We start from the raw sequence: 13,614 nt of genomic DNA, 5'->3' as shown, positions 1-13,614 counted from the left end.
GTACATAACTTCTTTATCTGATGTTTCAATTTTCAATCATTCCTCAATATATGGGACAGAGTCCCCAGCTACCTGAAGCTTGGGTGGACTCTAAGGAAGGATATTCATCAGTACTGTTGAGATGAAGGCTGGTCTTACCCTAGAGATCAGATCCAAATTATAATGAGTAATAAAAGTATGAGGATTAGCCCAAGTTGCAAAGATCATCCATGGAAGAACTGGATAAAAAAGCTAATAAAGTTGCCATGGACCTGGCTGAATGGGCGCTTACAGAGTTTGGCATGATCAGCAAGACTTTTGACAGACAAAGAAAATTCAATCTGTCACCCATTTTGATAAGGTTACTTTTGAAACTTGCTGTCCCAATCTGGTTTCTGAAAGGACACAAATAATTGATCTGATTTCCTAAATTTCTTTTTGTCTGTGTAGATAGAAGCAGAATTGTCTGTGAACATCTGATACATGAAAAATGTATTCATCTTTGTTTGAAAAATTTTTAAAGAATACCATGAGGTTAATAGATTGATTAATGTTAGATCCTGACACCACCTTAGGAACAAAGGAATGATTGGTTCTTAGTGCATGCTATCCTTATGAAAAAGTAAATAAGAAGGCTTAGAAGATACAGCTTGAAGTTCTGAAATGCTTCTGGCTGATGTTATGGCTATCAGAAATATATTTTTCCAAGTCAAATATTTCACTTCACATTTTGTAGCTGGTTGAAATGGTTTGTGAGTTAGGGACTGTAACATTATATTCAGATCCTATGGTGAATGGATCCTCTTAAAATGTCTTACAAAGACATGAAGAAGCCAACATAGAGTTATCAACACCAGTATGGAAACTGGAGATGGCAGCTAACTGAACCTTAACCGTAGAAGGACTAGCTCCTTCATTAAAAATAAGAAACAAGGAATTCAAGAATTTTAGGTACTGGTGCTAAAAAAGGATCAATGTCTTGCTGCTGCACCCAAATGACAAACCTTTTCCATTTGTTTTATAAACGTTTCTAGTGGAAGGTTTGTGGGATGACAAAGGTATGTGGTGGACCGGGAAAGAGAGCTTGGGTTATCTCACTATCAATGGAAATGGATATATCATGTGGTCAGCTTTAGGCCCAGGATATCTGGGTGAGTAATGTCTGTGGGATGAGGCAGGAAGTCTGGATTTAGATCCAGAATCTAAGGTGGGTGAACTAGATGAGGCCAAAGGAAGGGAATCCAAATATGTTGAGGCCAATAAGGGGCAATGAGTAAGACCTTGCTCTTCAACAGGGATGCTTTCTTTAGGAATTTGGGGATTAATTGAGTTGGGAGATAAGCATAGAGGAGACCTTGGGGCCAATCAACCCCCCCAGTGGGGGAATTAGGGCTAAGATCCTGCTGCATGTGTTGTTCAGGGGAGATGCAAATAGGTTGCAGCATGGTTGGCCCCATTGGCCGAATATCATTTCTGTAACCTTTTTGTTGAGAGACCACTCATGAAGTAGAAATATGGACCTGCTCAACTTGTCTGCTATCATGTTGGATTTTCTGGTATGTACATTGCTATCAGAAATCAATTGGAAGAGATCATACATTGCCACAGTCTCATAGCTTCTCGACATAAGGAGTAAGATCTGATTCCTCCTTGTTTGTTGATGTACCATACTACAGCCATATTGTCCAAATGAATTGTAATAGTTCAGGATAGGACAGAGTCTTGGAATGCCTGCAATGCTAGGAATACTGCCCTCATTTCCAGGACATTGATATACATGTTGGCGTCCTTTGGATACCACATGCCTTGATCAGTCTTCACCAGGAAATGCCCCCCACACACACAATCTAGGAAAAATATGTGGTCACTAAGTCCTAGGGCTTAGGGAGGATAAATGGAATACCTTGTAAAATCTGATCAGAGTGAAACTACCACCAAAGGTATTTCTTGCAGGCCTGAGTTATAGTTGTCTTGGCTGACACAGACTGCTGTAGAATGGACCACTGGATCGCTAATGACTACTGAAGAGTTTGCATACGATATCTTGCTAGTGTAATAAGAGCTATTGCTGTGGACATGGATCCCAGGGTCTGTAAAATCAGTCTGGCTGGCATGAATGAGTTTTGAAGAATTTTGTTGACTTGAAAATGAATAGTTTGAACTCTTGGCAAAGGAAGAAAAGCTGTCATTGATGTTGTGTTGAAGAAGGCCACTATGAACTCTAATGTCCTGGACAGTTGAAGATGAGATTTGTTGTGATTTATTGCATTTCCTAGACTGGAAGAAACCTTTAGTACATAGCCTCAAACTGCTATCAACAGATGCTTGGTTGAAGCAGTCATGAACCAGTCTTCTAATATGTTAACACCCAGAATTCCTGCTGTCTCAAGTGAGCTGCTATTTCTTCCATGCATTTGGTGAACACCATGGGGGCTGTGGTGAGGGCGAAGGTCAATACTCTGAACTGGTAGTGACTGGCTCCCAGCCAGAAATGTAGATATCTCTTGGACAATCTGTTCACTTTTATGTGATAGTGCATGCCCTGGAGATCTATTGAGCACATCCTGTTGTCCTTGTACAGAAAAGGCAAGGTGGACTGAGCCATCTGAAACGTGGTACAGATTTGTGCAGAATGCTCACATTCAAAACTGGTCTCCAGTCTCCTTTCTTTCTTTGGCACTAAAAATAATCTTCAGTAAGTTGTGGATTGCTTCTGGTGTGGGGGGACCTCTTAGATGACTCTTTTTTCTAACAGTGTTTGTGCTTCCAGAGCTGCTGTTTTCATCTTACTGGGTGGAACACTGTGAATTATGTTTACTAATGGAGGGGGTAGGGAAAAGGGAATTACATAACCTCTGGAAATAATCCTATGCATCAAAGTATCTTTTGTGATGTCCAGACAGGCTCCCTGGTGCTAGGATATGAGAACCCTGACTGCCTCCTGAAGTGGACAATGGGGCCTCCTTTCAGGACAGCTGATAGGGTCTCTGAAAGAGAGAATCCCTGGACACCAGGTTCTGTGGGCCTTATCCGCCATGTGGGTGGCGCCTCCCATTTTAGTTCTTCCCTCTGCCCCTGGGGAAATTATCTCCATGTGTATCATGGAATGGACCCTGGATTTCCCGAATCATATTTTCCAATCACCTCATTGATTCCTCAAAAAGGTTCTTTAAGGAGTTGAAAAATGCACACCCATTGCAGACAGGGCATTACCATCTTGCTCACACCTGGAGAGTGGGTCTTTCACCTTGGGTCCAAATAACAAACTTCTGTCAAAAGGAGCATGGACAATGGATGACTTGAAGGGCTCTGCAAAATCATACAGATGTGTCCAAGCATGCCTCCTGATGGAAATGCCTGAAGCCATTGCCCTTGAGGCTCTTTCAGTTTCATGTGAAATAAGCCTCATGGATGAGTTTGAAATAGATTGAAGGGTCATCAACTGTGAAGCAACAGAAGACTCAACCTCAGAGAGATTTTGAAAGTTCCTTGATCAAATTCCTCTGTAATCTGATGAAGTGTGCCAAGTAAATTTCACAGCAAAGATCGCTGATGCATACACATTTCTCAAACCTGTCCAGTGCCATAGACTTCCTGTTAGGGGGATGAACAGAGGATCTCTGTTCCATGAGTTTTTTCTTGATGGCTGCTGCTATGACCATAGTATCCATTTGTACTCCTTTGTTTTAGAATTCCCTTCCCTTCAGTGGTGCCAGGATCCTATCTGGTCTCTTGGGGATCAGCTGAACAGAATCAGGTTCCTTCCACAGCTAATAAGAGATCAGATCAATGAGATCATCAGTGGGCAGAATCACACAGGAAGTAGATGGACCAGTACCAAATGCTTCCAGGAATACCAATTCCTCTTGAGAAGAGATATGGGTAGACCAACCACACCTTTGTTTAAGGATCTGTGAAATGTCTCCAAATGAGTGTCATAAGGTGCTGATCTTAGTGACCCTTAGCTGATCTTAGTGAGTCTTAGTGACCCGCAGAATCCTTTATAAACGCATTCTATGAACACCTTCAGGAATGCATAGATCATGCAATCCTAAATAAAACCAAGACCCAATCCTCCAAAGGCAGACGTCCTGTCTGGTGGACCCCAGCCATAAACAAACTATACAACAGAAGGAGGAAGCTACTACATGATAGAGCAAAATCTCAAAAAGGGAAGGCATCTCTGATCAGTATTAGCAAAAAACTACGGGCACTCATAAAATCGTCTAAGGCCAGCTTTGAGAGAAAAATTGCACAGGACACTAAGGATAATCACAAGGCTTTCTTTAGTTATGTTAGGAACCTGGTGGGAATTCCCAGATATGCTCAGAATTAGTCCAAAATGAAAAAAAATACACCGAACCCACAGACATTGCCAACATCCTAGCTGACAGGTTCAGTGCAAACTTCTCACCCCCTCCCCACCAAAAGGGCAAATATCTATCCCAGCAGAGTGCTGCCCCCCTGACATCTCAGATGTTCAGGTAAGAGCTGCCCTCTCCAAAGCAAAAAACACAGCATCAATGGGACCAGACGGTGTCCCGGGCTGCGTCCTACATAGAAGCGCTAAACCCAAACATAAAACTACTGTTCAATCTCAGCCTTACTACAGAATATGTACCCAATGAGTGGCGTACAGCAACAGTGGACCCTCTCCACAAAGGTGGTGCCTCAATGGATCCTGGAAATTATCGTCCCATAAGCCTGACTAGCTTGGTCTGCAAAGCTATGGAAAGGATCGTCATGGACCTCATAAATAAAGATATTGGGGACCTACAGACACTGGATCCTACCCAGTTCGGGTTTGTTAAGGGCAGATCCTGCCTCTTAAACCTGGTCGATTTCTTTGAAACAGTCACCAAGACCATTGACGAGGGGAAGGTGTTCCACACAGCCTACCTGGACCTCGCAAAAGCCTTCAATACAATACCCCACTCGGGCATTATAGATAAGCTCACCAGCTTAAATATAAACCCCTATGTCACTAGATGGGATGCAAACAGGCTCAAGGACAGAACCCACATGGTTAGAATTGCTGGAGCCATGTCAGACTCCAAACCAGTTACAAGTGGCGTCCCACAAGGCTCAGTCCTGGGACCTCTCCTGTTCGGTATATATTTCTCGGAGGTACAGGCCAACACGGAAGGACTGTGGCCGACCAAGTTCGCAGATGACTGCAAACTGGGCGCCATAATCAGCTCTCCAGCCGACACAAGCATCCTCCAAAAGGGCCTCATAGAAACAGACAACTAGTGCCAGAACCATGGCCTCAAGCTAAACGCCAAAAAGTGTATAGTCATCCGCTTTGGCAAAAACAAAGTGCCCACAAATTACCACATAGATGGTAATCCATTAAGTACAGAAGAAGTAATTAGGGACCTGGGGACCCAAATTGATAGCAATCTCTCATTTGACAACCACGTGGCCAAAGTGGTTAGAAAAACATTTTGTATGGCCCACCTAATCATGAAGGAATTCACATCTAGATCAGGGGAGGTCATCGTGCCTCTTTACTCATCCCTCATCAGGCCCATAATTGAGTATAATGCCCCTTTTGGGATGTACCTTACCAGACACCTGCAGCAACTGGAAAGACCCCAAAAGTACTTCACCAAGAGGATCAAAGGGCTCAAACAGATGCCATATGCTGCCCGGTTAAAGAAACTCCAGCTCTACTCAGTGGCATACCGCCTGCTCAGAGACGATCTGTGCCTGACGTATAAAGCCATGTCCAACCCAGAATTAATGGACATGCTGCACCTCAGAAAATCCAAATCCCATTGAGCTACGTGCTTGAGAGACTTGAACCTCAGCACTGAAATAAATAGGACATGCTGGAGGGACAGATTCATAACCCAGAGGCTCCCTTCACTCTGGAATAAAATCCCAGTCCAGGTTAGGCAGAGTCTCTCATTGACTCTCTTCAAGAGAAATCTTGATGAGTGGATGGGAGATTGTAGGTTTACCCCAGGTATCACTTCTGTGTCACTGTTAGACAGAGGCACAGTATACTAACCTCAAAAAAGGGCATAGCAAAATTAATTTAAAATGGGTGGCGAAAGCCAAACACACTCTGGCTAGGCTTATAAATGCCCTAGGGCAGATAGCCTAGTATGAACCTATGAACCTATGGACGTTCCCCTTTATTGAAATCTGTATCCTCTGTGACAACTTCTGAGGGGAATCCAAGTGCCTCCTCTTGGAAGAAATAATTATACCCTGTTGGGTAGCAGGGTAGACTTTGGGCTGGCTTTCCTTGTAGAGAAGCATGGTGAGGTTCATGACTCAAAGACATCTAAGACCCAGAGGGAAGATCAGTGAGGGAGGAGCCATCAGACCTGTAGAACAGAATAATCTCTCTACTACCTCGAAGGTAGAATGCTCTGAGGAGAAGAAAACTGTCAGAGCCGAGAAGGCATGCTTGTGGACTGATGCCTCCTCCAACCTGAAGGCATCCCACCCCAAGCAGGAGTTAGAACTGACTTATCGAATGCCAAGGATCCATGTGGTAGAGATGGCTCCGACAACTTTGGAGTTGACTCCAAATCTTCGCTTATAATGATGAAGCTTTGGGTCTGAGAGCCATCTAGTTCTAACACACATGGAGCCAGAGCATTCATAGTAGGTATTGCATCCAAAGATAAAACCATCTTTGGATCTGAAACAGACTGTGCCAGGAGTCCTAGATTCAAGGGATCCAGAATTGAAAGACAGATTGGAGAAACAGCCAAAACTGGTAGGATTGTACTAGTGAAGGTCTCAGGACTCGTGGGGTAGGAGATGGCAGAACTCCCATCTGAATTTGTGTAGAGAGAAATTTCCACATCATTTTGTCCACATTGGCATCTGTGAGACTTCTGTTTGAACGGGAAGATGCTATGGAAGGTGATCTAGAATGACAGCATTTTTCCAGTAATGGAGATGGGAGCTGCGACGGTACAGGCTCAAAGGAAGATGCATACCTAGTTCTAGGTATTTGCTTAAGTTCATGATGAGCTGGATCCCAAGATACAGATCTGGTGTCTGAAGAAGTCAGATCCAAAGGCTTGTCTTTATGATCCGAATTTTTCAAATTTTCTTCAGTTGTTCACAGGTTGGATCAGAAGAGGATTGAGAGGAATCAGGTTGATCAGAAAGCCTTTTCTTGGCTTCCTTTTTCTCAGATTTGGAGGGCTGAGCTCTTGCAAGTCATTCTCCAAAGACAAAAGGAAGAAGACCCTTGAGAATAAGTTTATGTTTCTAGTCTGTTATTTATCACTCTAGGGTTAAAAACCTTATAAATAGAGCAAGAAGACTGCAAATGTTCAGAATCTAAACAATAAACACAGAGATCATGGCAACTGATAACGGAATTTTATACCCACATTTGCTACATTTTATAAACCCTGAAACCCTGACTGATGGTTTATTGGCCATTTTACCACACAGAAAAAGAGGAAACAATCACACTTTTAGAAAAGAAATAACAGAAGTTAGAGCGGAAAAGGGTTGAAATATATATATATATATATATATATATATGTATATGTATATATATATATATATATATATATATATGTATATATATGTATATATATATATATATATATATATATATATATAGATATATACATACACACACACACACACACACACACTTTTTTATATTATTGTTTATATATATATATATATATATATATTTTTTTTTTTTTTTTTTTGCTTTACAGAAAAGAGAGGAAAGGGAAGACCAGCCATGGTATTAAAGAATTATCAACAAGCAATAAGAGAAAGATTACTGACAATGGTAATGAAAAACTACCAACAGTTTACAAGAAAGAAGTCAGTATTTATATTAACTAGGAAAAGGGAGGATAAAGGGGAAACTTTAGCATGGAGGGAGTAGATATCTAAGGATAAAGAGGAAACTTTAGCAAGAGGATTTATATATATATAAGTAAAAGTAACTTATCTTCTCAAACTAACACCCAATAGCTACAGTGACTCATCTGTACACTGTGGCAGCAATCAAGATCTGGAGAATGAGGAGGATGACTGCATTGTGGGTAAGGGTGGAGCTAGAAAGCTTGTAGTATCCACAAGCTGTGAAACAGCAGCTGAGTTGAGATCTGTGGATCAAATCCGAATGACATATGTTGAGGAATGAATGAAAATTGACAACATCAGATCTGAATTTTACAAACTAATTTAATTTAATTATCTGTTTTAGAAAGAAAGATGAAATGTAGTACTGACTGCATTCTATTAGTAACTTACATTTTTTGACAACCTGTAAGGTGGTGTAGTCTGGAAGATGTCATTCGACTCAGAATATGGGTTTGGACATTGCATGGTGGCCTGTCTTCTTCCCCTACCAACTGAATGGGAACGCATCATACAAGGACCATTGACCATGGGGCCTGATCCCTGGCTCCCTAAGGGATAGCAGATATCACTCACGACACTGTGAAAACAATATTAAAATACAATTAGTGTTTTCTTTGATATTGAGAAGTGTAGGTCTTCAAGCAACTGTTGCTGTTTTAGTAGAGCTATTCATATCAATGATTGTCAAAATAAAATATCACACTCTTATTAAAACATCAGGTTATGTGTTGAGAAATGGTGCATAATATATAATATAGATCTAGAAGATTCTACATGCATCTAACCAAGTATTACAATTTTTCATTGTTGCTGTCTACCTAAAAGTAAAGTAAAACAGAAACTATGGAAGAAAGAAGCCATGTAAAATCTGATATAATCTCTCATCTGATAATAGAAGAAAGAAATTAATTTTATAATGAACTATTCAGTATTATTCTCAGCAAATGTAAGAATCATTATATTCTCAATTTGTTTAAGAAGACATTAAGATCTTTTTTAGACATCTTTATTGGTTATGAATAATCAATAAATGTCCATATAGTCAGTTTAAGAAACTTAATAACAAAATGAAATTCTTTGATTTGAAGCTACTCATAGACAACAATAAGACAGCAAAGTTGAAAATATCATTGGTCGATAAAAGATATGATTTAAAATTCTCTCAATAGATTTTACTGCAAGATCATACCTTCTCCCTAAGAAAAATATAACTGATGAAACTATCTTAATTTAATAATCTTCTAGGGGGGGGGGTTATCTCTGGTTTTAAGAGCATTTCCTCAACCACAAATTCATTCATTCTACGTCTTTTGACAAACTAAGTATTTATACTACACCACGCACACACACCCACAAACACACACACACACACACACACACACACACACACACACACACACACACACACACACACACACACACACACACACACACACACACACACACACACACACACAATACTGGAACCTTCTCCTACAACATATATTAAAAGATTAAAGTAGGCAGTTGAATGACTTTACTTCAATTAATATAAGTAGGCAGATATTTTAAGTTTAAATTCCATTGGTGATATTTTATAGGTGATTGTGATATATCTATATTATTCCCTTTTTGCAATCCAGTAGCATTTATCTGTTTCTCTTTTATTATCCTCTTATTATCAGCTGTTTTCTCTTTGTAGCACTTATTTTAAATAGTGTATATAATTCTGTTAGCACTTTTCCTTTTTCTGACATTTTTTTGTATGCCTTTACATGACTCATTTGTTGTTTATTGCCTTAAATAACATTGTAAATCAATGTGTTTCACAATATGAAAATAAATTAAAACATCCTAGAAAAAAAGAGTACTTTTCAAAATAAACAGTTTTCATAATTTAAAGTGTTTTAAAATGCAGCATAGTTCATGCATTTTTATGGAAAATGAATTGTATAGTTTGAAGACCTCATACAGTGTAACTGGTCAACTTTACATATGTATACATGTATGTATGTATGCAAGCATGCATATATTTATTTAGTGTGGTAAGATAATGGGCAGAATAATCATTGATATACTGCATTACCAGTCAAATGTCATTTACATTTATTTTGCTGCTTCCCAACAGGCAGATAATGCATAAACATCATAAGTCATATCTATTTTTTATCAAAATTATATCACTTTTTATCAAAAATTGTACAAATGAGAAAAGAAAGGACACTGATAATTTACTTCTAAAGAACCAAGTACATTTCTGGTTATACTTTGTCATGTAAAATAAGACTGACAGTGGTGAGGTAACAGAGAGTAGCTCATGAAAGGTGACAGGGAATGCATTTTGATGATTACAGTCACAATTTGCAAAACATGTAGGAGAGCAACTGATGGGCTAGTGCTTTAAGTTAAGAAAATGTCTGTTTAAAGCGGGAGAAGGTAAATATAAATAGTGGGTAAACATTTGTACATCATAATGTTAATGGTCCTGCTATAAATGCGTGGTAGAAATAATGATCCAAAAATCTAGACTGTTAAAATGGCTAGTAATCATGATATAATCTTACTGGTTAACATAAACATGGTAAATACATATCAATATATATATGTATGTATATATATATATATATATATATATATATATATATATATATATATATATTTAAAACTATCTATATATATATATATATATATATATATATATATATATATATATATATATACACACACACACACACCCACACACACACACACACAAACACACAAATATACAGTGGATATAAAAAGTTTACACATCCCTGTTAAAATGCCAGCTTTTTGTGATATAAAAAAATGAGATCACAATAAATCATTTCAAAACTTTTCCCACCTTTAATGAGACCTATAACATGTACAACTCAACTGAAAAAAAAAACAAATCTGTTAGGGAAAAAAATACATAAAAATAAAAAATGTACAATACGCTGGTTGCATAAGTGTGCACACCCTTAAACTAAGACGTTGTTGTGTTTGCACATCCTAAAACCAATAGTTTGTTGAAGTACCTTTTGATTGAATTACAGCATTCAGTCTTCTTGGGTAGGAGTCTATCAGCATGGCACATCTTGACGTGGCAATATTTGCCCAGTCTTCCTTGCAAAAGCACTCCCAATCTGTCAGATTGCGAGGGCATCTCTTGTGCACAGCCCTCTTCACTTCACCTCACAGATTTTTTATTGGATTTAGGTCGGGACTCTGGCTGGGACATTCCAAAACTTTAATTTTCTTCTGGTGAAGCCATTCTTTTGTTCATTTGGATGTATGCTTGGGGTCATTGTCTTGTAGAAAGGTGAAATTCCTCTTCATCTTCAGGTTTATAGCAGATGCCTGAAGGTTTTGGGGCAAAAGTGGCTGGTATTTGGAACTGTTCATAATTCCCTTCACCTTGAGTAAAGCCCCATCTCCAGCTGAAGAAAAGCAACTCCAAAGCATGATACTGCCACCACCATGCTTCACCGTGGGGGAGGTGCTCTTTTGGTGATGCAAAGTGTTGTTTTTGAGCCAAACTTACCTTTTGGAATTGCAGCCAAAAAGTTCAACCTTGGTCTCATCAGACCATAACATATTTTCCCACATGCTTTTGGGAGACTTGATGTATTGTTTTGCAAATTTTAGCTGGGCCTGAATGTTTTTCTGTGTAAGAAAAGGCTTCTGTCTTGCAACCCTACCCCATAGTCTAGACATACGGAGAATAAGGGAGATTGTTGTCACATGTAGTACACAATCATCAGACTTGCCAGAAATTCCTGCAGCTGCTTCAGTGTTGCTGTAGGTCTCTTGGCAGTCTCCCTGACCAGTTTTTTTGTCTTGTCTTTTCATCAGTTTTGGAGGGACTTCCAGTTCTTTCCAACGTCACTGTTGTCCCATATTTTCTCCACTTTTTGATGACTGGCTTCACTGTGTTCCATGGTATATCCAATGCTCTGGAAATTTTTTTGTACCCTTCTCCTGACTGATACCTTTCAACAATGAGATCCCTTTGATGCTTTGTAAACTCTCTGCAAACCATGACTTTTGCTGTAGCAGGCAACTGAGTAAATGTCAGAAAAATCCTACTAGGACAGATGAACTTTATTTGGGGTTAATCAGACTCTCTTTAGTTAATGGCAGGTGTGTACCCAAGAAGACTAAATGTTGTAATTAAATCAAAAAGTGCTTCAACAAAGTATTAGTTTAAGTGTGTGCATACACAACAAAGTAATAGTTTAAGGGTGTGCACACTTATGCAACCAGTGTATTGTACATTTTTTAGTTTTTATATTTTTTTTCCCTTAACAGATTTGCTTGTTTTTCCATTGAATTGTACAGGCTATACGTCACATTAAAGGTGGAAAATGTTTTGAAATGACTTATTGTGGTCTCATTTTTTTATATCACAAAAACCTGGCATTTTAACAGGGGTGTGTAAACTTTTTATATCCACTGTAGATATATATATATATATATATATATATATATATATATATATATATATATATACATATATACATACACATATATGCATTCAAATATACATTCACACAAAACTATACAGCTATATAATATACAGCTACAGAAATACACACACACACACACACACACACACACACACACACACACACACACACACACACACACACACACACACACACACACACACACACATACACACACACACACGTGCATCTTTGAGAAATGAATGAATATCCCTGATACATTTATAAATACATTTCTGGCAATGAAAAAAAAAATCATTCCACCAGGGAATGGACAACACATATTTCCAGATGTTGACTATTTTTATTTCTTAACCAAGTAAGTGTATTTCTTTGGCACATGTGTCTATGTTTATGACAAATCTGAAGCACTGTATACTCAAGAGACTTGCCCCCGGGATTTATGATGCGTGCACCAGGCGCAGGCGTAGCGTAGGTGGTATAATGTCAAATATGGCCGCCGAGCGATTCAGGTACGATCCAATTCCATGTGCACTACCAGCATATGCCATATCTGTGCAGCCCTCGGCACAGGTATGCTAATCACCCCATGCGCGGTACTGCACCATGCAAATGAAGGTACATAGTGATTCATGAAGTGGTGCAGGTGTAGCGTAATCCAAAAAATACATTTATAAATACATTTCTGGCAATGAAAAAAAAATCATTCCAACAGGGAATGGACAACACATATTTCCAGATGTTGACTATTTTTATTTCTTAACCAAGTAAGTGTATTTCTTTGGCACATGTGTCTATGTTTATGACAACTCTGAAGCACAGTATACTCAAGAGACTTGCCCCGGGATTCATGAAGCTTGCGCCAGGCGCAGTCATAGCATAGGCAGTATAATGCCAAATATGACTGCCAAGCAATTCAGGTACAATCCAATTCCACGTGCACTACCAGCATACGCCATATCTGCGCAGCCCTTGGCACAGGTATGCTAATCACCCCATGTGCAGTACTGCACCATGCAAATGAAGGTACATAGCGATTCATGAAGTGGTGCAGGCATAGCGTAAGCCCACAGAAATGTAAACCAAAAAAAAAGTTTACATTTTTCCAAACAGAACATCAGAGCTATGAAAGCGGACCAGACTCATGTATTACAAAGTTAACATATGCCAATGGCTAAATTTACAGCCAATGGCATAAGAAACGATGCACAACACCTAAAAAACAGCATTTAATGTCATGTTTACAGTAACGCAAAGTACAACCGCAGGGCATGTGTGCGCAAACGGGAGCACAAGGAAAATCTACACACATGTCATAAAA

General features: G+C 39.1%; 1 protein-coding gene across 1 annotated transcript in view; it reads right to left on the bottom strand.

Annotated features, from left to right (window-relative positions):
- TINAGL1 (tubulointerstitial nephritis antigen like 1) overlaps positions 1 to 13,614 on the bottom strand; it is a 527,427-nt gene that overhangs the window by 187,495 nt on the left and 326,318 nt on the right. Inside the window, exon 8 of the mRNA XM_044083684.1 lies at positions 8,233 to 8,419. Within this exon, the coding sequence (XP_043939619.1) occupies positions 8,233 to 8,419 (187 nt within the window). The remainder of the gene's footprint in view (positions 1 to 8,232; positions 8,420 to 13,614) is intronic.

This window comes from Protopterus annectens, chromosome 9.part0 (assembly GCF_019279795.1).
Source record: "Protopterus annectens isolate FY-2018-M chromosome 9.part0, PAN1.0, whole genome shotgun sequence".
In the NCBI taxonomy this organism is placed as follows: domain Eukaryota; kingdom Metazoa; phylum Chordata; order Ceratodontiformes; family Protopteridae; genus Protopterus; species Protopterus annectens.
This window is presented reverse-complemented; position numbering and strand designations above follow the sequence as displayed.